This window comes from Phycodurus eques, chromosome 3 (genome assembly GCF_024500275.1).
Source record: "Phycodurus eques isolate BA_2022a chromosome 3, UOR_Pequ_1.1, whole genome shotgun sequence".
Taxonomy (NCBI): Eukaryota; Metazoa; Chordata; class Actinopteri; order Syngnathiformes; family Syngnathidae; genus Phycodurus; species Phycodurus eques.
Genome location: NC_084527.1, coordinates 25,994,217 through 26,014,911, shown reverse-complemented (window position 1 = coordinate 26,014,911; position 20,695 = coordinate 25,994,217). Strand labels below are relative to the sequence as shown.

At 42.0% G+C, this 20,695-nt stretch overlaps 1 protein-coding gene across 4 annotated transcripts in view; it reads left to right on the top strand.

Annotated features, from left to right (window-relative positions):
* cux2b (cut-like homeobox 2b) overlaps positions 1–13,413 on the top strand; it is a 116,886-nt gene extending 103,473 nt beyond the window's left edge. For all 4 annotated transcript variants that reach the window (XM_061672885.1, XM_061672884.1, XM_061672883.1 and 1 more), the window contains 12 exons: positions 859–1,050; positions 1,132–1,190; positions 1,284–1,332; positions 1,459–1,558; positions 2,291–2,914; positions 5,323–5,424; positions 5,541–6,373; positions 7,789–7,948; positions 8,049–8,354; positions 8,439–8,627; positions 8,719–8,995; positions 9,249–13,413. In XM_061672885.1, the coding sequence (XP_061528869.1) occupies positions 859–1,050; positions 1,132–1,190; positions 1,284–1,332; positions 1,459–1,558; positions 2,291–2,914; positions 5,323–5,424; positions 5,541–6,373; positions 7,789–7,948; positions 8,049–8,354; positions 8,439–8,627; positions 8,719–8,995; positions 9,249–10,056 (3,699 nt within the window). In that variant the 3' untranslated portion in view covers positions 10,057–13,413. The remainder of the gene's footprint in view (positions 1–858; positions 1,051–1,131; positions 1,191–1,283; positions 1,333–1,458; positions 1,559–2,290; positions 2,915–5,322; positions 5,425–5,540; positions 6,374–7,788; positions 7,949–8,048; positions 8,355–8,438; positions 8,628–8,718; positions 8,996–9,248) is intronic.
* The last annotated feature ends 7,282 nt before the right edge of the window (positions 13,414–20,695 follow it).

The following is a 20,695-nucleotide window of genomic DNA, read 5'->3' as shown; positions in this document are numbered from 1 at the left end:
TAGCAAGTCCAACTCTGAATGGCTAAAATACTTAAGGTTTTGGAGTGGCCACTCTGGATTTGAATCTAATTGAAATGCTGTGGTATGACCTTAAATGGATAGTTCAGTCTCAAACCCCTCCAATTTAACGAAAACAATTCTGTGGGCAACAAGAGTGGGCAAAAATTACTTCACAGTGATGAGAAAGACTCATCACCAGTTATCAGAAACCCTTGATTTCAGTTATTTGTGATAAGGTTGGCACAACCAATTATTCGGGCAATTACTTTTTCACTTAGGGAAAATTAGGTTTGGATTTTTGTACCCGTTAATAAACATAATTACATCATTAATCATCATCATCATTAATTAACTGCATTTTATATTTACTTGAGTTGTCTTTTTAAGATTAAAATTGGTTTCACCTGAAACAAATAGGTGTTATAAATATTAAAAACAGGTGGCAAGGGTAGGGGGAATTACTTAATGGTACAGTAGAAAGGTGTAAATGTAGACCAAAATCATGTCCAATGAACTGAATTTATCAAAGGTGGACTCCAGTGAAGTCTTCATTATGGCAAAGACTGTGAATATTTTAGTACACATGATTTTGTTTTTCATTTTTAATACATTTGCATAATCTGTTGAGTATAGAATTTTGAGGGGAAAAAATTCAATCCATTTGGGAATAAGGTTATGCTGTCACACAACAAAAAGTGAAGCGTTTTTACTGTGGGTTGAGCTACTCTAGTTTCAGTTGAACTAACCCAATATTTTGACGTTTGCCAATGCCATGTGAACGCGCTACAAAGGAGTTTGAGTCTCAATCTTTCATATCCACCCTTCACCCCTTTTCCCCATGTCCCTTCACGCTGTCAGGAGAAAACTGAGAAGGCTGTGGCGTTGTCTTCCAAACTGGAGGCCACTCTGCTCGCGAAAGACCGTGAAATCATCCGTCTTCTTGAAAATATTCAGCAGCTTCAGTTCACTCTACAGGAGGTTCAAGAGACCTCAGCCAATCAGATCATAGAGCTAGAACGACAGTTGGCCTACAAGACAGAAGCTATTGAGGTGAGTGGTGCTGACAAATGATGATTCATTCTCCCTCTTTATTGTAATCAAAACAGTTTTTCATTTTTACCCCCATTTCAGAGATTAGAAACTAAACTGAAATCCCAAATGGATTATGAAGAGATTAAAACTGAACTCAGGTGAGCATTTGTTGTGGAGCAAATGTATATCATTGGTGATTGGACTGAAAGTAAATAATATAAAATTTTCTGCCTCTATGTCTGTGCCCATAGTATTTTAAAGGAAATGAAGCTGGCCTCTGCAAATGGCAGCTCATCCCAGGTATGTGGTGTTTTAGCCTCAGCCTTACCAAAGATTTGTTTTTTTCTTAATCTTATTTTTAAAAGAATATCAGCAACTGCTGTAATATATGTATTCAAAATTGACCTCATGTGTTTGTGTGTATAGGATTCTGCTAAGGCCACAGAGATGCTACTGCGGGATAAAGAGGCTTTTCTTCCATCTCAAAAATACCTGATGGAAAAGGCCAGAATATTGCACAACACTGGTAAAATGACTTATATTTTCTGTTTAAATAATCTGGATTTTCTTTGCTTGGTGCAAATTAGATGCATTTGAAAGTTAACTAGAGCATGAGGAGAGCAAAGACCATTAGCCAACCTAGTTCGATTATGAAGTACATTTGAGCACAACAAACTACAAATTAAGATTCAACACATTTCTGAACAGTTTAGTTTTTTCAAAATGTAGTTATAGTTTATTCTTTGTTGATTACATCAACAACATAAGGTGTATAAAATTTATAATATGTGGATTTTTACCCCCCCCCCCCCCGTTTTTTTTAACACACCTTTTCAATTTCCCGATGAGTTAAAGATCTTTAAGATCTTTTAACGATCATTCATAACAACTACAGGAAACCATTATCATAATGTAATTTCGATCTGATATTATACAACTTTAGAATTTGAGAAAACCCATTGTTGGCTTTGCCTATCTACAATCAACAATGTGTGAATACTACTTGCTGTAAAATGTAAAAATGATGTGTTCCTAGCTAAGAAAACCTGCCCCAAAATTTTATAATATCTAATGAGTTGTTCTATCTCATGAAAATGTATAGTTATGAATGCTTACAGGTCAAGTAGATGTTTCAGTTTTTTTAAACTGAAAAACTATGTATGTAGCTGTTTTGTTGTTGTTTCATTGTTGTGATGAGATGGACATGCTACAGTATGTACTGTATAAGAAAAGCAAAGATGTCAATGTCTTTCTGTAGATGGCGACCAGTCGGAGGATGGAGGCCGAGCCACGGGCAGGCCACCTGGCTCCAACTCATCGTCCTCTCAGGTGGATGCTGGTCACGCCTCCCCCAGTCCAGGTCCTCCCACACTGAATGGCTCGTCCTCCAACCATCATCCCCCCCGTCCCTTCTCTGTGTCACCGTGTTCTGGTGACAGATTATCAGGGGACCACCTCCTCCACAAGCATCTTCTCTCCCCACACTTTAAAAAGGAGGGTCATATGGCTTTTCCCACTGCACTCTACGCAGCCAAGGTCGCTCTCATGTCAGCCACTCAAGGGTCAGGCAGTAGTGACACAGGCTTGCCCAGTGACCAATCTGAAAGCGGTGGCTCGACTGCAGGGGATGATGATCAAGTCGACACAGCAGAGATCGCGTTCCAGGTGAAGGAACAGCTGCTGAAACATAACATTGGCCAGCGTGTGTTTGGCCACTATGTGCTTGGCCTCTCCCAAGGCTCAGTCAGTGAGATCCTGGCCAGGCCCAAACCCTGGAGGAAGTTGACTGTGAAAGGCAAAGAGCCCTTCCTTAAAATGAAGCAGTTCCTCTCTGATGACCAGAACATCCTGGCACTTAGGACTATCCAGGTCCGTCAAAGAGGTGAGTGGAACAAGACATAATGAACAGCGATGCATCGTTCAGGTGGGAATAATCATTACGGAATTATTATTCAGTGCAGTTGTACATTACTGCAAACTACAACCACAGACCGTCCATCCATTTTCAATACCATTTAAGGCCTCCCAACTGAACTGTGATTTAGTGTGCAGGCTTTGGCAACTAGTTTTGAGTGGCCGTACCTATACAGTATATATTCCTATTGTTTTACAATAATGTATACTAAACTACAACTATATATATATATATATATATATATATATATATATATATATATATATATATATATATATATAAAATTTCATATAATAGTGTATCCGTGGCTGAAAATGTGAAGCCTGGAAAGTATCTGTCGCACAAGTGCCGTCCGTTCAATGAATGGGGCAGTCATTTACAACGGCCTCTAAAATATGCTCAAACTCTCCTTTTATTTCTCGCCAGTTTCTTCTTTTTATGTTTATCGCAACAAAGCTACAGCCGCCAGGGTAATCCGCTTTTTTCTAGACAACCACATCATGTTGTTTGTGGTAAAAAATAAATCAATAAATAAACTACTATATCGAGTACTATATTACGCCCCCCGAAGTCTGGTGGTCGCAGTTTTTCCACGACTGCGAGTCGGTTATGTGTGCGAGGGTCAATCACCTGGTGTGCCTGAGGCCCTAACTTTCTTTATTTATTTGCGATTGTCTAGTTCAATCGCTTTCAGCTACGTCGCTCAGTGTGCGGTGGGTTTTTATACTTTGCAGGGTCATGGGGAGGCTGGAGCAATTACTGCACCAGACCAACCCCTGTGACACTGAGGGCTACCGGAAGCATAACGAGTCATGTGGGGGGCTACTTGTTTGATTTAACTTTCATTTACAATTAGAATTTGCATCATATATATAATAAATGTAAACAATACAGTGCATACACTATGTATTATTTTACCTTTAAATAAATAATATAATAATAATAGAATACACTCAACAGCAATGACTGCATATTGCTCTCAAGTATTACCGGAATTACTTCTCACAATTATTATCAGTGAGTGTGTTCACAGGAAAACAATTTTTATTTTTATGTCTTGCTCTCTTCTGTTCAATTAACATTTTGCACATGTGACAGAAACATTTTGAATGGTACTAACGTCTTGCATTGAGTCTCGTGTAATTTGGGGAACAAAACACTTGTCCTATAGTGAGTCCCAACCAGGGTGCCGTGGCCCACTAGTGTCATATGCGCCATCACGGGTGCAGCGGGAAATGATCCAGTCTCACTTAATTTGTCCAAAAGGTATCTTTGTTCGTCTATCTTCACACAATCAACCTGTGTATCCACCTGTTGCCATTCATACAGCAGAATAAGTCCTGGCTTCCCACGAGATTTGTGTTCAATTAAGCAGGCCAAGATTTCACACTGAGGAAGTAAATTTGTGAGTAAATTAAGACGAGATCATGATTATTTCAATATTGATACTTTTTGTGACATTTCTGTTTAGTGCTGTGCCATGTGATTTTTCAAGTGTAAAATGGGTGCCTTGGCTCAATACAGGTTGGGAAACGCTGCCCTATTTCACTATACCCTTTAATGGTCAGCTCTTTTTGGGTAGATGCTTGGAAAGCCATGTGTATGTTAGACTCCTGTAGGTGCCTTAATGGTTCCCTGTGGGCAACAAGGTGCCCCGTGTGCGCCGCTATGACTACCGCTGACTTACATGAGAAGTGGGTCTGTGGGTCTGATCTGATGACAAGTCAATCGCTGGGATGACACAGAAGAAAACAACCATTTACATTCCTAGCAACAACTGCTGTACAACAATAAACATAGAGCAAAATGGTACTGAGAAAACAGAGGAAACGTAGGGCAGATAAAGTCTCTTATTTGAAACACACCAATTGAAGAAGGATATGGAAAAATGTAACCCTATGAAATGATTGTTGTTAATTGTTTTATTATTCTCATCACGTTTTGCTGATGGGCTGGCAGAAATCCTTGGGATCAAGTGGCACATAGTAAGGTGTCCATTTCAACACTATTAAGGGTTATGCTGCATAATGGATATCAGCCACTATATAGCCACTCGCACTGTCTTTATATCCAAAATATACTCCTGCCATCAATTGGTGACTTAGTTCCCGGACAACGAAAAACGAACTCGGACCTCATACTTGACTTCTTGGCTTTCTGTGCCATGTTTGTAGTCTTGCTTTTCAACTTTGTTTTCTCCCTAGATTCACAGCTTTTGAAAGTTGAGCTTCCCTTATACAGCAACCTCAGACAACACACACTCAAAGGCAGCCATTGATCTAACAGTCAAAAGTAAAGCCTTGAAACTGCTCTCTGATCAACCATCCCACTCACCCCCTCCTTTCTGCTCCCTCTCTTTCTACCCTCTGTGGCAGGGAGCATCACTCCACGCATCCGAACTCCAGAAACTGGGTCAGATGACGCCATTAGGAATATCCTGGAGCAGGCCAAGAAGGAGATCCAGTCCCAGAGGGGAGGTGAGTCTGGAGCTATCAAACAAAAGTCATTTTCTACTAATTCTTTCACTTATTATTAAAACAGATGCGATGATAAGGTAAGCATCAATGTTTGAATGGGTGCCTGTCTTCTTTAGGGGATTGCAAGACACCCGTAAACACCATCTTGGGCAGAAGCAGTAACGGGGCAGGCAGCAGCTCTGACGAAACCATTAAGAACATCCTACAACAGGCCAGGAGGGAGATGGAGTCCCAGCAACAGGTCTTGATTGATATGGAAGGCTGTGGAAGAGCCTCAACAGTTGCCACGGGAGGCCAAGTAGAACATCTGGGGCCTCATGAGCGCTCCAGCAGCCTGCCTTTGCCCATCTCCATTAAACAAGAGGAGGGGGATTGTGTTACAGTTTGCATGGCCAATTCTATCAGCAGTCCCCAGACACCGCTTAGCGTTCTTTCTCCAGCTGCCTTTGTTCAGAACATCATCCGCAAAGTCAAATCAGAGATCGGAGAGGTTGGCACTTACTTCGACCACCACTGGTCTCAGGAGCGGGGGTCGTTGGTACTTAGCGGCGTGGGTAGCTCCCAGCCCTATAATTCCATTTCTCCCTCCGTGTCTTCCTCCTCCTCCGGTCCCTCTGTATTGACCCGGCCCTGGCCCCGCCTGGAGAACGGGGAGTGTCTCAGTGAAGAGGCCTCTGCTGCTGAAGAAGATCTGGGGCTGGGCCGGCCAATGGAGGTGAAAGTGGAGTCAGACGCCTCGGTCAATGGGGAGTCCCCGGGCCCTAGTCCCAGCCGCCTTTCTTACTATCCGGCGTACATTCACCGAGCTCTTAAACCCACTGTCCCACCACTGACTCCAGAGCAGTACGAGTTGTACATGTACCGAGAGGTGGATACAATTGAGTTGACCAGACAGGTGAAGGAGAAGCTGGCAAAGAATGGCATCTGCCAGAGGATCTTTGGTGAAAAGGTCAGTTCACATGAATCAAAAATCCAAAACCTCTGGCCTGTGTTCTTTTCCTACACATGTAGCCTACCCGCTTGTTCACTTTCTCACTTATTCACTCACTTGAAGATTTTAAACTTACTCCTAAGATTTGCTTGTAACATTAAAGCATCTGCAATTGTCCTGAGCATTTGAATACTTTGGTGAATTATTTTGTGCGGCATGGTGGCCAACTGGTTAGCACATCTTCCTCACAGTCCCGCCTGTGTGGAGTTTTCTCCGGGTACTCTGGTTTTCTCCCACATCCCAAAAACATGCATGGTAGATTAATTGAAAACTCTAAAGTGCCCGTAGGTGTGAACGTGAGTACGAATGGTTGTTTGTTTGTGTGTGTGCCCTGCGATTGGCTGGCGACCAGTTCAGGGTGTACCCAGCCTCTCGCCTGAAGATAGCTGGGATAGGCTCCAGCACGCCCACGACCCTAGTGAGGATAAGCGGTACAGAAAATGAATGAATGGATGGATGGATGAAATTATTTTGTACCATCATACAGATGCAAAGTCCTGCCTTGCAAGATGTTTTTAAGCAACAACAAAAATCTCCCTTTGTGGCTTTCCACATCAATGCTTCAAATTGAAATTAGAATTTTCTTGGGCTCCTGTCAATGGGAAATGTTTTTTCTTCACTCATGGATAGTAAATCATGTGGCAGAAGCCACATCACTTTGCAACATAATGACTCAAATACAACCCTGCTTTTAATTTAATTTCCTAAACTTATCTAATGCTAGACTAATGCACTTCTAAACATATTTGTTGCTGCAAACTTGAACAGTTTTTGAAGGCAGGCCACTCGATGCCAGACATTGTTATGCAACCCGGTTGTGGTTCAGTAGCTTTCCATGAGAATTAATACAAATTTGAAATAAGCATTTTAGTTATTCTCCATGCTCTTATCATTTCCAGTTTCTTTATTTCCAATAAACTGTGTTCACTCAACTGGCCCCAAAACCAATCAAATGTATTCTTTAGTTATGAAAAATGTGGCAAATGAAACCAGATGAAAGTTCAGACAATACAGTTTTTAGAAAAATAAATTTTTTCTCATACTCTTCTTGTTGAATGTGGCATTTCATTCAGCAGTCCTTTCATGTTGCTCTTATTTAAAATCTTTGATAATGATGCAAAAAACAACAACAAAACAACAACTTCTAAGCTGCCAAGTGACATGGCCTAATAATTGGGCCCCAATTAGAATAGACCTTTTCCAGATTTATGGAGTTGTGCTTCTCTCTCCTGGCTATTTCTGGAACTGCATCACTTTTAAACGACCATTCAGCTCAATCTGTGTTGTGCTATCGGTATCTTACTGTATATCCCTGTCAGGCAGTGTGTCTCGAGTGACTCGAGTTATATATGAAATATTTGTATATTGTACAGGTTCTTGGGCTTTCTCAGGGGAGCGTGAGCGACATGCTGTCCCGACCCAAACCCTGGAGCAAGCTGACCCAGAAAGGCAGGGAACCCTTCATCCGCATGCAGCTCTGGTTACTTGACCAACTAGGCCAGACCCTCAACCAGGCCCCACACCAGGGTCAGGGTGAGTCTGTATTTAATGCTTGTTTTCGTAGGAACTACTTTTCTGCATGGTATGATTTTCTAGAATAAGGTATTTCTTTGTTTTTAATCTTCTGTCGCAGATAAAAGTCCAGTCACCACGCAGTCATCACCGTCCCCACCCCTGAGTCCAGTGGAGGGTCAGCAGAGTCCCTTGGTTGAACCAATGGGCCTCTCCCTGGAGAGCAGCAAAGAGAATCAGCAGCCTGAATGCCTGGTGCTGGGGCTCCCTCCCCAGCCCGAGGGAGGGAAGTCCACCAACAGCCCCATGGCCCTACATCACCCTGCTAACCCGCTTGGCATCCAGGAGCTGGTAGCCATGTCCTCTGAGCTGGACACCTATGTCATCACGAAAAAAGTCAAAGAGGTGTTAACAGACAATAACTTGGGTGCGTCTATCGTTGAAACTTAAGTTGCCATCTCACACAAAGTAGTATGTACTGCAGTCATCGAGTATGCATGTTTCCCTACAGGCCAACGTCTTTTTGGGGAGACAATTCTGGGTCTGACTCAAGGCTCTGTGTCTGACCTGCTGTCCCGGCCCAAACCCTGGCACAAACTTAGCCTCAAAGGCAGGGAGCCATTTGCGCGCATGCAGTTGTGGCTCAATGATCCTCACAATGTGGAAAAGTTGAGAGCGATGAAGAAGATGGAAAAGAAAGGTTGTTTACCTTTCTTATATTGCATTCTTTACCAGCATGCCAATTAAGATGGCTCTGTTTTTTTAATGGTCACTCTCTGTCCGCATCACAGCTTACCTGAAGAGGCGTTATGGGCTACTGAGCACAGGCTCTGACAGTGACTCGCCCAGTACTCGCTCTGAGTGTGTGAGTCCAGCCTTAGTCTCGCTGGACCTGTGCTCCTACGGTCAGGTGAAAAAGCCTCGAGTGGTGCTGGGAGCAGAGGAGAAAGAAGCACTGAGGAAGGTCTACCTCTTGGAGCCATACCCCTCTCAGAGTACAATTGAGATGCTAGCTGCCCAGCTCCATCTCAAAACCAACACTGTTATCAACTGGTTCCACAACTATAGGCCAGTCTTGATGCAACTCCTACTCTTGACCTCTGTTTTTTTCATTTACTTTTCGTAACTGTACACAACTACGTATAGGAAAGTAGTACAAAATATGGAGTGGGAAGATTTTGGACAATGTCTGTGGGATGTCATTTTGTCTATTGATCCAGAAAAGGGTTTTTCCTGACGTTTCCATCTTAATGCCCAAATGTGTACCCAAAATGATAAATCAGGAAAGTATTTTAAGTCTAACCCAAATAATTTCGTGCAGGTCCAGGATGAGACGGGAAGTGCTGATGGAGGGTCTGCCAGACAACGACACCGATGCTGAGCACCACAGCTACTCGCCTTCATTTACAAGGAGCCCCCACTCTGACGGCGAGGAGAGGAGGCCGCACCAGCCCTTGCGACGCAACCACTCCAGCCTTCCTCTCAGCAACGCTGCACTGCCTTATGTCAAACAGGAGGCAGGGGACGGAGAGAACGTGGGGGAGGTGGGGGGAGAGGGCCCCATGAGACCGACGAGAGAGCAGTGTTTTTCCACTGCTGTGCAATTCCCACAATTTAAAAATGAGCACGAGGACCCGACCATTGGCTATTGTGAGCCCCTCTTGGCTGGCCAGAGCGTCGGGCATGAAGAGGGGATGAGTAGTCAGACTGCTCCGTACACTAGCACCACCTCTATAGATGCCCCCCAGAGAGTGAATCAGTCCAGGCATGAGGGAGAAGAGTGTGGAAAGTCGACGATTGACCCGGTCAGCTTCAAGGCCTCGTCAGAAGCCTGCCGCAGCAGCTTGGAGGTCTCCCTCAACTCCCCCTCTGCTGCATCTTCACCTGGTCTCATGATGTCGGTCTCTCCTGTGCCCTCATCCTCTGCTCCAATATCCCCCTCACTGCCGAACCCGCCCTCAACAAGCACCAATCACAGCCTGGACCCAAACGCGCCCCCTCCTTTCCAAAGCCCCAAGCTCAACAGAAGCTCTCAGAGACGCAATGAGAAAATGGCAAACCTCAATAATATCATCCACAGGTTAGAGAGAGCTGCCAATCGAGAGGAAACATTGGAATGGGAGTTTTAGGTCTCTGTTTACTTGTTTAGTACTGGTGAGCTTGCAGCAGCATAGCAAATAAGAGCTTCCTGAAGACTTGGACTGGAGCTTGGCTCCTGAAAGGCATGCCCTCCCAAAGTGAAAACTTGTTGAAAATGGGAACACAGAACAAACATAATGCGAAATTCCCCATAAGAACTTAAAGCTGGGGTTACAAAGTTTATAAATGTTTATTTGTTTCCGTCTTTTTTAATGCGTCCTACTTTGAGCTATGAATGACAGCAAGCTGTCCTTTTACCTACTGGACTTGACATGGAGACTTTTGCAGCTATAGTGTCGTAAAGTTGTACACTGAAATCATGTAGATTGCCACTGGGTGAGATTAAAAAGACCCTTGTCTTAAAGCCATTAAAAGCACTATAACTATTTGAAAAGAGACATTGACCAAATTTGCTACTTTTTGATTAGCAATTTTTCAGATTTTGTCTTTAAGACTGGACTGATAAATCAAGTCACGTAATCCTTTCACTGACTGAGAAATAGTCCCTTAAGACTCTAAATATTCAACATCTTGTAATGAATCCCTTGGTGATGTTTTAAACTATTTGTAACTCATGTATAAAATGTGGTTGTACATGTTGTAGAATTGTCTGCAATAGCCTTCTCGAAACCTGATGTAGCATGGTACTCACTTGACCCCGTTATCCTCTGTAGTTAGTCTCCTGTGCTTATACTTGAGTGAAAATGAGAGAAAAAATGTTGAAAACCTCACAAAAAGGAAATGACAAATATAATGGGTGGAATACTTTTCACAATTTTGTTTTCCCTCTTTCTTCAAACAATTGATGAGATTTACTGTCGAGGACCTTCGTGTTTATGGAAGCCAGTATAGAAAACACTACACACAAGCACAGCTTACACAATTTCTTCTTTCACACTTACCTCTCTGTCCCTCTAAGACACCTTTTCTCAGACTGAGAGTGACCAAGACACACTGGACGAGGTTGACCTCAAATTATCTACATGCACACCATGCTAGGAAGGACCATGTGCTTAATTGTTATACGATGTGTGTTAGAAATGTTCCAGAACTGGTTCTCACAAAAGGACTGTTTGACACCCAAACTACAGACCCTGAGTTTTCCCAGTCATTGTGAGCCATATGAGCAACCAGCACGTCTACAACGAGATTGGCGTCATTCAGTGCGCGAGAAGAGGCGAGAGTTGTGGCAGGACAAAATGTGGTTGCCTTACAACGACAACGTGCCTGCTCACAATGCCCTGAACATCTGGTAGTTCCTGGCTGAGATGAACATTGCTGTGCTGGAGCAACCTCCCGACTCACCCAACTCGGCTCTGTGTGATTGCCCCCCCCCCCCTTTCCCAAACCCAAGGGGCTCATCAAAGGGACCTGTTGTAAAGGTGTAGATGACATAAAAATAAAAATGTAATAATCCTTCCAGAAGTGCGTGAAGGTGTGGCAAAGAAGGCTGGGAAAGTGTGTTCGACTCCAGGGGGGCTTACTTCAAATAGGGAAAACATGTAGTTTGGATTTGAACTAGATCTTCTGTGACACCAGTTCTGGAACTTTTCAGACACACCTTGTACATAAACATGACCTGTGCTTGTATGAATAAATGGAGGGGAACAAATCATTTGACATTTGTGCATTCGATATGCAAACGAGTGTCAAGTTGTTGTTTTGTTTTTATAAAGGGAGCTAATTTGCTTGTAGGTGGTCCTCCTCACAGCTAACACCTGACTGAGTGCACTTTCTCAAAATGGATCTTGTACTGTAGCTAGAATAATAATGTATACTTGATGAAACACCTCAACCTCTAAAACATTGACATTGTGATTAACGCATGTTATGACACTTCAGAGAGCATGATCATTTCAGTATGACCTCATCAACATGGGAAAAAAAAAAACATTTTATCCTGGGATGCACACGGTCAGTTATCCCCCGTGTTATATTTGACCAGTTGTGTTTTATGTCAATTTTATTTTTTTGTCATGCTTGCAAACTGTCCTTTTATATATTTTGATTCTACTTTATATTCTGAACCATAATTAGATATTCATTACCTTGTGTATGAACTACTTACAGCACTTAGATTTTGATAATTGTGACGACTCAAGAAAATGTCAAATAACATTATCCTTAGTGTCCACAAGTCTTTGCCTCGACTGTATCGTTGAAGTTGGTAGTAAACACTTGCACGTCTTCATAGATCAGAAGACTTGTATTATGTAGAGAACTATATTACACAATTACTTCAAATAACATTCTAAATTCTTGGAACAAAGTGTGCTGATTCTAATGAAATAGTGTACAGATTTAATAAACTAAACCCATCCATGCCAGTGCTGGTCTAACAAGCTTCCCCATTTTTAAGACATTCTCTCAGGGTAGTCTTTCCTCAAACAGTTGTACTCCTCTGTGGCAGTAATTACGACAAACAAATATGTGTTTTTGGGAATAACTCAGATATAATCTGACCTGTTGAAGTTGTAAGAATATGGGAATGGCAACTTTCTCAGGAAGCAGTTCTGTTCATCGGTGTCAAACATCATAGATTGAAGCTATCGGTGTGAAGCAAATGGGTTGTTTTTGAAAACGGTAGACTCTGCTTTCTATATTTTGTTTTTGAGGCAATGAAAGTTTTTTTTTCTGTTCTTCATACCACCATTTTGTGCATAAAAAATGTATAATTACAAGTTACTCTTTGAGGAATTTTCGTGGTGACTCATTGATTAGTGGCAGAAAAAGAAATGTATTTAACAAGGCTGTTATTCTCATGGAAATCTCATTGTTTTGCATGCAAATAATTCATTTAGATCACATGACAAGGGGTAGACTGTGTTTTTGTGTTGTTCTTGCACAGCAACATTTTATCAGTCTTTTTACTATCGTGAAGTCCATGCATGGTGCAGCTGATACATTTGGCTCACAATTTAATCATGAATCCAGTCTAACAACCATTAGCAACCTAGTTAACATTGCTGTCATATAAATATTTAAATAGTTTTTGTGACATATCATATGCCCCATGCATTATCCTCAAAGGAGTATGCCTTGTAATAAGGCGTGATTAAAGAACATTTGGACTTCTAACCATGTTATTTACAAAAGCAAAGCTTTTTGTGAAACAAATCGTTCTCGTGTTTTTTTTTAGTATAGCTGACACTCACAAAAAAAGATAATTGGTCCTAAAAAATTTAACGATTTCACTCAGCTGTGAATATGGAGATGGTAATGACAAGACACTGAAGGTTTGTTGCAAAATCCCTTGAAAGTCAACTATGAGTCAAGAAGAACTCACGCCATGCTATTTATTAAATGTTAAAGAGTGGCGGACATACCGTCTCGCAAATGAAGTTGTAAGCCATCATTCAATACATAATTGTTTTAAGACATTGCTGTGTTGTGTTTTTATTTCTGTTAAGGAAACAATCAGACACCCATCTCATTTGAAATCGGCACACATTCTATCTCCGTAATGAAAGTATATGTTCAACTTTACTTTCTATTTTAATACATGTTTCTGCGCGGCACGGTGGACGACTGGTTAGAGCGTCAGCCTCACAGTTCTGAGAACCCGGGTTCAATCCCCGGCCCCGCCTGTGTGGTGTTTGCATGTTTTCTCCGGGCACTCAGTTTTCCTCCCACATCCCAAAAACATGCATTAATTGGAGACTCTAAATTGCCCGTAGGCATGACTGTGAGTGCGAATGGTTGTTTGTTTCTATGTGCCCTGCGATTGGCTGGCAACCAGTTCAGGGTTTACCCCGCCTACTGCCCGATGACAGCTGGGATAGGCTCCAGCACGCCCGCGACCCTAGTGAGGAGAAGCAGGCTCAGAAAACTGATGGATGGATGGATGTTTCTGCTTTGCTCAGTGGTGTAGAAGTGTACTGCATCATACTGTGAAAGCCAGAGCTGGACGATGCCTCCATAGGGCCCTAAAATGTTTTAAATGTTATTTTTGGGCACTCTTTCTGTTAATAATTATTGATGATTCATTGATGAATAGCAGTTTGAGGGATTATAATGACTAATAAATTAAAACAAAAACACGAGCTGACTGGGGTTGGTACACAACATTCCAAGTGGTAACTCACTGAGATACTGAATATCTCCACCTGAAACTCGCATGGCTAAAACAAAATGCAAAAATACATATAATCACTTACAAAACAGAGTATTAAATCAAATAAGCAATAAAATGTCAAGCAAATAAGTTATCGGGTGTGAAACTCATTTTTTTGGTCACAAACCACACTGTAGTCATGGTTTCCCTCAGAGGGGTCTTTTGACTGAAACCATATAAATGTTTAATTGCCTCATCACATATACAAATTGATGGCCAACTAGTTTTGAAATCATAAGGACAATAGTTTGTTCAACTATTTTTCAAGTTTCTGTAAAAAGGGGTGCAGCCCTATGGGGGGCACAAGCCAGTGCAAACTGTAAGCCGGTCCCAAGCCCGGATAAATGCAGAGGGTTGCGTCAGGAAGGGCATCCGACTTAAAACTTTGCCAAACAAATATGAGCGTCCATCCATTTGAAATTTGAAATATTTGTATGGATTTTAGCAAGACTCCTGGAAGTTGATGCACACGCTTCTTGCTTTGGCGGGCCACATTAATCGATGTGGCGGGCTGGATCTGGGCCCCCGGGCCTTGAGTTTGACATCTGTTATGTAACTGAACAGGGTCGCCTGGAGCAATGTGCCAAAAATGCTTTCCAAACAAAAAGTTAGATAATTAGGTGCATAAGGTTTAGTGGGCCGACTCTGCTTTGGGCTGTTCCTTATATTTTTTTAGGTAGACCACTGCAGACTACAAGGCAATGATAAACACAATAAACAACTCTCTGACATGCTCAATCAACAGCGAGCATTATGTTTGTAAACTAAGGCAGAATATTGTCATTGTTGACACGCTTTTACCACATGGTGCGAGAGACAACCCCGCCCATTGCCATTGCTTTGGCGTGATGACGTCATAAACACGTCAAGTTGGGCTTGGAGAATTTGCGAAAATGGCGACGAGGGCTCCGTGCTGCTGGAAAGGGCCACAGTCAAGCTAGCCTGGGCTCGGATATGACTCATGTGCATTCCCCGCGGGTGTATTTTCTGCTCATCAACTGCACGGGTTTCGGATGATTCTGCTGCATTGGACGTCTCGTCAGTCGTTTCGCTGGTGAGTGTGCCGGCTTGTAGTCGTTCGTAATCGGCGCTGTGTTTTGACAGAGGCCTCGGCGGCTTTGGGGTCCGCCCTCCATCTCACGACAACAAAAACAGTTGCACGGACCTATGTTAGCTCGGGTAGCCAAATGGTCGCTAACCAGCCTACTAGCTGACCGCAGCCGCGTGCCAGAAAGACAAACGCCGGCCAATGTCTAACCTAATGTTGTTTGTCAACTTGTCTTTTCTCTTGGTTTATTACAATACGGGCAGCCGGTTTGGCGTTAGCATTCGCTCGTTAGCATAAGCAATTTTTTTTTTTTTTTTTTTTTTTACCGACGTTTGTGTTCTCGGTTGCCTGTTGACGGTGACTTTCCGAAGAAATTCAACGTGAACGTCACCCAGCGAGTGTGAAGAAATGCAGTAGCGTTCATGATGCAGATATTATGTCATTAGTTTTGACCGCACCGTTAGCACAACTTGTTACCACAATCGACCACAGCGATGACCTGTTTTGCGTTGCAATAGTTTTATTTTCCCTTTTTCTAATGGTGTCGTTATGCTCCCGTGCATTTATACTGACGAGCAATTCGACTTTCCGGCGAATCTTAGCCGATCTTCGTGCCCCCGCCCCCAAGCCCCTAAAGCCGACCTGTCAACGTTGCTGTGCAAACTGCGAGGCCGGTTGTTGCATTCAGTCGCCACGATCAACGGTTCTTTCAACAATGTAGCATGTTTGGCCTGTTTTGTTTGGTAATGTTGCAGCCTATGATGCACTGTGGCATGTCACGGGACAGCAGCGCCGTTAAGGCTCTAAGGGGCTTAGCTGTGTGACTCTGAACTCCGGGCCACACTGATCCGCAGTCACGGGTCATGAGCCCATGCGGTAAACAAAGTTGTGTGTGTTGGGACGGACAGATAGGCGTTTTATCAGGTAACGCCAGCAGCACTGACCGGCCTGCATTTGACACCTCACACCACGAGGTCTTGTGTCTGCTGCTGAAGTGGTGTCCTGCTCCTCCTCATGCTTTGTGGATGGTCTCAACTGCTCTGAGTGACCTCTTCAGATCACATCTCAGTCTTTTCCCCCTAATAAGTAATTGTAGGGCTCTTTTAAAGTATTATGCAATGAACATCCTCAGAAAAAGAAAATGTTGCTTGCTGGTAATGCAAGACTTGAATAAAATATTGGTGCCATCCAGCTTTGAGGATGCAAAGTCTGGGGTACATCGCACATCTTATTTCACTTGTGTCAATGAACACAAACACATTATTATTATTATTAACAAGGGACATCAAAACGTCTGCTGGTTTCTAAACCGTGATAAGTTTTGTCCTAATTCAACTTTTCAATGTTTGCCTTCATTTCCATAGATTTCCATGTCTTACTTGTGAACTTCTGAACAGGATCATCTGGACTACTCATCGTCGATTGTCTGTGGTAAAACCAAACAATATTTTATCATTGTATTTGGTTATAAAATGTAGCCTCGTACAGTTTATCGAGCCATCGCCATCATAAATTTGCTTCATCTTTGCAACATTAAAGACAGATCAAGGAATATATGACTTGGTGAAAGACAGAATATTATTTTTTTTTTTAAATAATTGCAAAGGTCACTTTGTGCATCATAGCACATCAAACATTATCAAAGATTAAATGCACACCAACGTACCACATTGAACATTATCAAAGATTAAATGCACACCATTCTCATCTCAATTTCTATGTTAAAAAGGTCTACAGTAGATCACAACATTACGACTCTATAGTGTAGAGTCGAAGTGCAATGATTAATTGACAACTAATGGATTATCAAATTAATCTATTTTTGATAATCGGATTAATCTTTTAGAGACCCCATTTCATTTATTGTCCAAATCCTTGGAATGTTTGCCTCTTAACAGTAAATGGTAAATAAGTAAATTATATTTATCATAATAATAAAGCAATAAATATCAGTAATTATATGTATTATGATAATAAAGCGGCGGCATGGTGGACAACTGTCTAGCACATCTGTCTCACAGTTCTGGGGACCGGGGTTCAAATCCCAGCCCCACCTGTGTGGAGTTTGCATGTTCTCCCCGTACCTGCGTGGGTTTTCTCCGGGCACTCCGGTTTCCTCCCACGTCCCAAAAACATGCATGCTAGGTTGATTGGAGACTCTTGCCTTTAGGTGTGACTGTGTGCACGAATGGTTGTTTGTTTATATGTGCCCTGCGATTGGCTGGCGACCAGTTCAGGGTGTACCCCGCCTCTCGCCCGAAGATTGCTGGGATTGGTTCAAGCACGCCCGTGACCCCTGTGAAGATAAAGCGGAATGGAAGATGAATGAATGATAATAAAGCAGACTGATTAATTTTGTGTCTCATCAAAATGAAACATTTGCAAACATATTTTACTTTGGAAAACAATTTTCTAAATTTTTGTCATTACGGACCAAAACAGTAATAATGTTTAAACATTTTCTGCACTGTCGATTTGAAATAATTTCCTGGTTTTGAATAATGGGATGGAAACTTCAAAGTTTAAAAAAAAAATTGGATTCATCGATTAATTGGAAAAAAGGTTAAAAACTAACGATTAATCGTTAGTTGCAACCCTAGTGTAGAGTAACCCAGTCACCTAACTGTTTAATTATCTTATTGGTGAGCCAATTCCATTTGTTTGTGGCACTGCTAATTATTAGTCCGCAGGTTCACAATACGTTTAACCGCAAAGTACAAGGCTCGAAATGTATTTATTTTTCCTTTTGAGGAGCACTTTTCTTAATCATTTCTTCATTTGAGGAGCAAGTTGGTAGTTATGAGGGGCAGTTTAAAATACGACAATATAACGGGGGAATTGAATGTCGGTCTGCTGCTAACAAATATTTTAATACTAAAGTATCCTACTGAAAATTCTATCGAACAGTTGGGTATTTGGATACAAAAGAGAAAACAAGAGCTTTCACTTCTTAACATATGACCAATTGGTTCTTTTTTTATATATATATATATAGGCAAATTTTTATTTCTTAAATTTACATTGTTCTTCAAAATTAGAAAGCAGCTCCTCAACTGAATAAATGATTAGCAAAACTGGTCCTCTAAAGAGAAAAAATATTTTGATCCTTGATTAACAGCCTTTGTGCATCTTCACTGATGCAGCTAGCATTTTAGCATTTTGTGACATATTAATACATTGGGTTCATGGCTGTGAATTTATGAGTTTAGACCAGGTGATGAGGAATAATACAAATATTCTTGTACTACTACAATTATGGAGGTGTTCAGTTTGTTCAAATTAAAACGGAGAAAACTTGAGAGAAAACATATTTCCTTCCTCGGACTTCATCAAAGCCCTCCTCTGTTTGGGTACATGACCATTTTACTCTTATTCCTCTCTGGCCACATTTATCATGTTTTTCACCTACTTGACTAAAGGTTTTGCCACTTAGAGATCATCAGATGGTAGTATAATATACTCGCCATACAGTGGGTCCGGAAAGTATTCAGACCCCCTTGAATTTTTCACTCTTTGTTATATTGCAGCCATTTGCTAAAATAATTTGTTCATTCCCCCCCCCCCCGCCTCAATAATGTACACACAGTATTGTTGAATTTCTTTCTGTTTTATGATAAAAGAAAAACTGAAATATCACACAGCCATAAGTATTCAGACCCTTTGAGAATCAAATGAGAATCATGAGATCAAAGGAACTGCCTGAAGAGCTCAGAGACAGAATTGTGGCAAGGTGCAGATCTGGCCAAGGTTACAAAAACATTTCAGCTGCACTGCATAGTGGCCTCCATAATCCTTAAATGGAAGACGTTTGGGACGACCATAACCCTTCCTAGAGCTGGCCGTCCGGCCAAACTGAGCAATCGGGGGAGAAGAGCCTTTGTGAGAGAGGTAAAGAAGAACCAAAAGATCCCAGAGATGCGGTTGGGAGATGGGAGAAAGTTCTAGAAAGTCAACCATCACTTCAGCCCTCAACCAGTCTGGGCTTTATGGCAGAGTGGCCCGACGGAAGCCTCTCCTCAGTGCAAGACACATGAAAGCCCGCATGGAGTTTGCTTTTAAAAAAAAAAAAAAAAAAAAAAAACACTTGAAGGACTCAAATATGGTGAGAAATAAGATTCTCTGGTCTGATGAGACCAAGATAGAACTTTTTGGCCTTAATTCCAAGCGGTATGTGTGGAGAAAACCAGGCACTGCTCATCACCTGTCCAATACAGTCCCAACAGTGAAGCATGGTGGTGGCAGCATCATGCTGTGGGGGTGTTTTTCAGCTGCAGGGACTGGACGACTGGTTGCAATCAAAGGAAAGATGAATGCGGCCAAGTACAGGGATATCCTGGACAAAAACCTTCTCGAGAGTGCTCAGGACCTCAGACTGGGCCAAAGGTTAACCTTCCAACAAGACAATGACCCGAAGCACACAGCTAAAATAATGAAGTAGTGGCGTGAGGAGTTTACATGAATGAATTGGAGTCCAGCCCTTATACATCCCTTGTCCATTTTCTTTTGGACATTAGCAGGAGATAAGCAGCTTGGATTTGCAAAAAAATAATGCTTTGGTCTCTGGTTCAATTTGGTGGTTTAGGGGTGGAAATACACACCAAACACACCCCAATGCTTGGATTCATTCAGCATTTATAGGAAAAGCATTATAACACATCAGGCTTACAGTAAATGGAAATATGTGATTTATAATTGGAATTAATAGTGGCATAGAATGGAATAATAGTGTATCATCAATGTTTATCTCCTATTTCTAATAACTTTGAAAATGTGCCATGTTTTTTTTTGTAAGTTTAACTTGTTCAAAACTGTGAGGCCAAATTTCAGCTCTCTGACCTTTGACTTTTGACTGTTTTGTCATTGATGGGATACATCAAAGTCCCAAAATGTCCCCAAAAAATGGACAACTAATGCATACGCAACGGCTGGACTCCAATTCATTTATGTAAACCCCTAAACTCATTTGAAACAGTGATGTCTGTATCAAGAGCAGCCGTGGCCCAATGGTTAAGATCATTGCCTGCCACGGTGGGGGACCTAGGTTCAAGACCCTGACTGGACCAAGGACCCCTGCTCCAGAGTGTTCCACTAACGTGTATGTGTTCACTGTGATGGGTTAAATGCAGAGAACAAATTTTGTGTACTTGCATGTTCATGACAATAAAAGATGATTCTTCTTCTTCAAGAGGTGCTGTGTGCTGTTTCTACACCTAGGTGTCAGTAAAGCCCAAGGCATGGAGTTCATTGCCTGGATGACATTACGTTAGAAAAGAACCGGAAAGACAACTTTGTCTCGTCGGTGTGATATGTCATTTCCTACGTTCGAAAGGAAGCGCCGTGTTATCTCTTTCTGACCGTATGATTAATTCCACAAAGGTTAAGGAATGGTGGTATAAAGGTTAAAATACTGTCGCCGGTTAGAAGATTTGACTTCCCGGAGAATCCCTATGTGACGTGATAAAAAAAA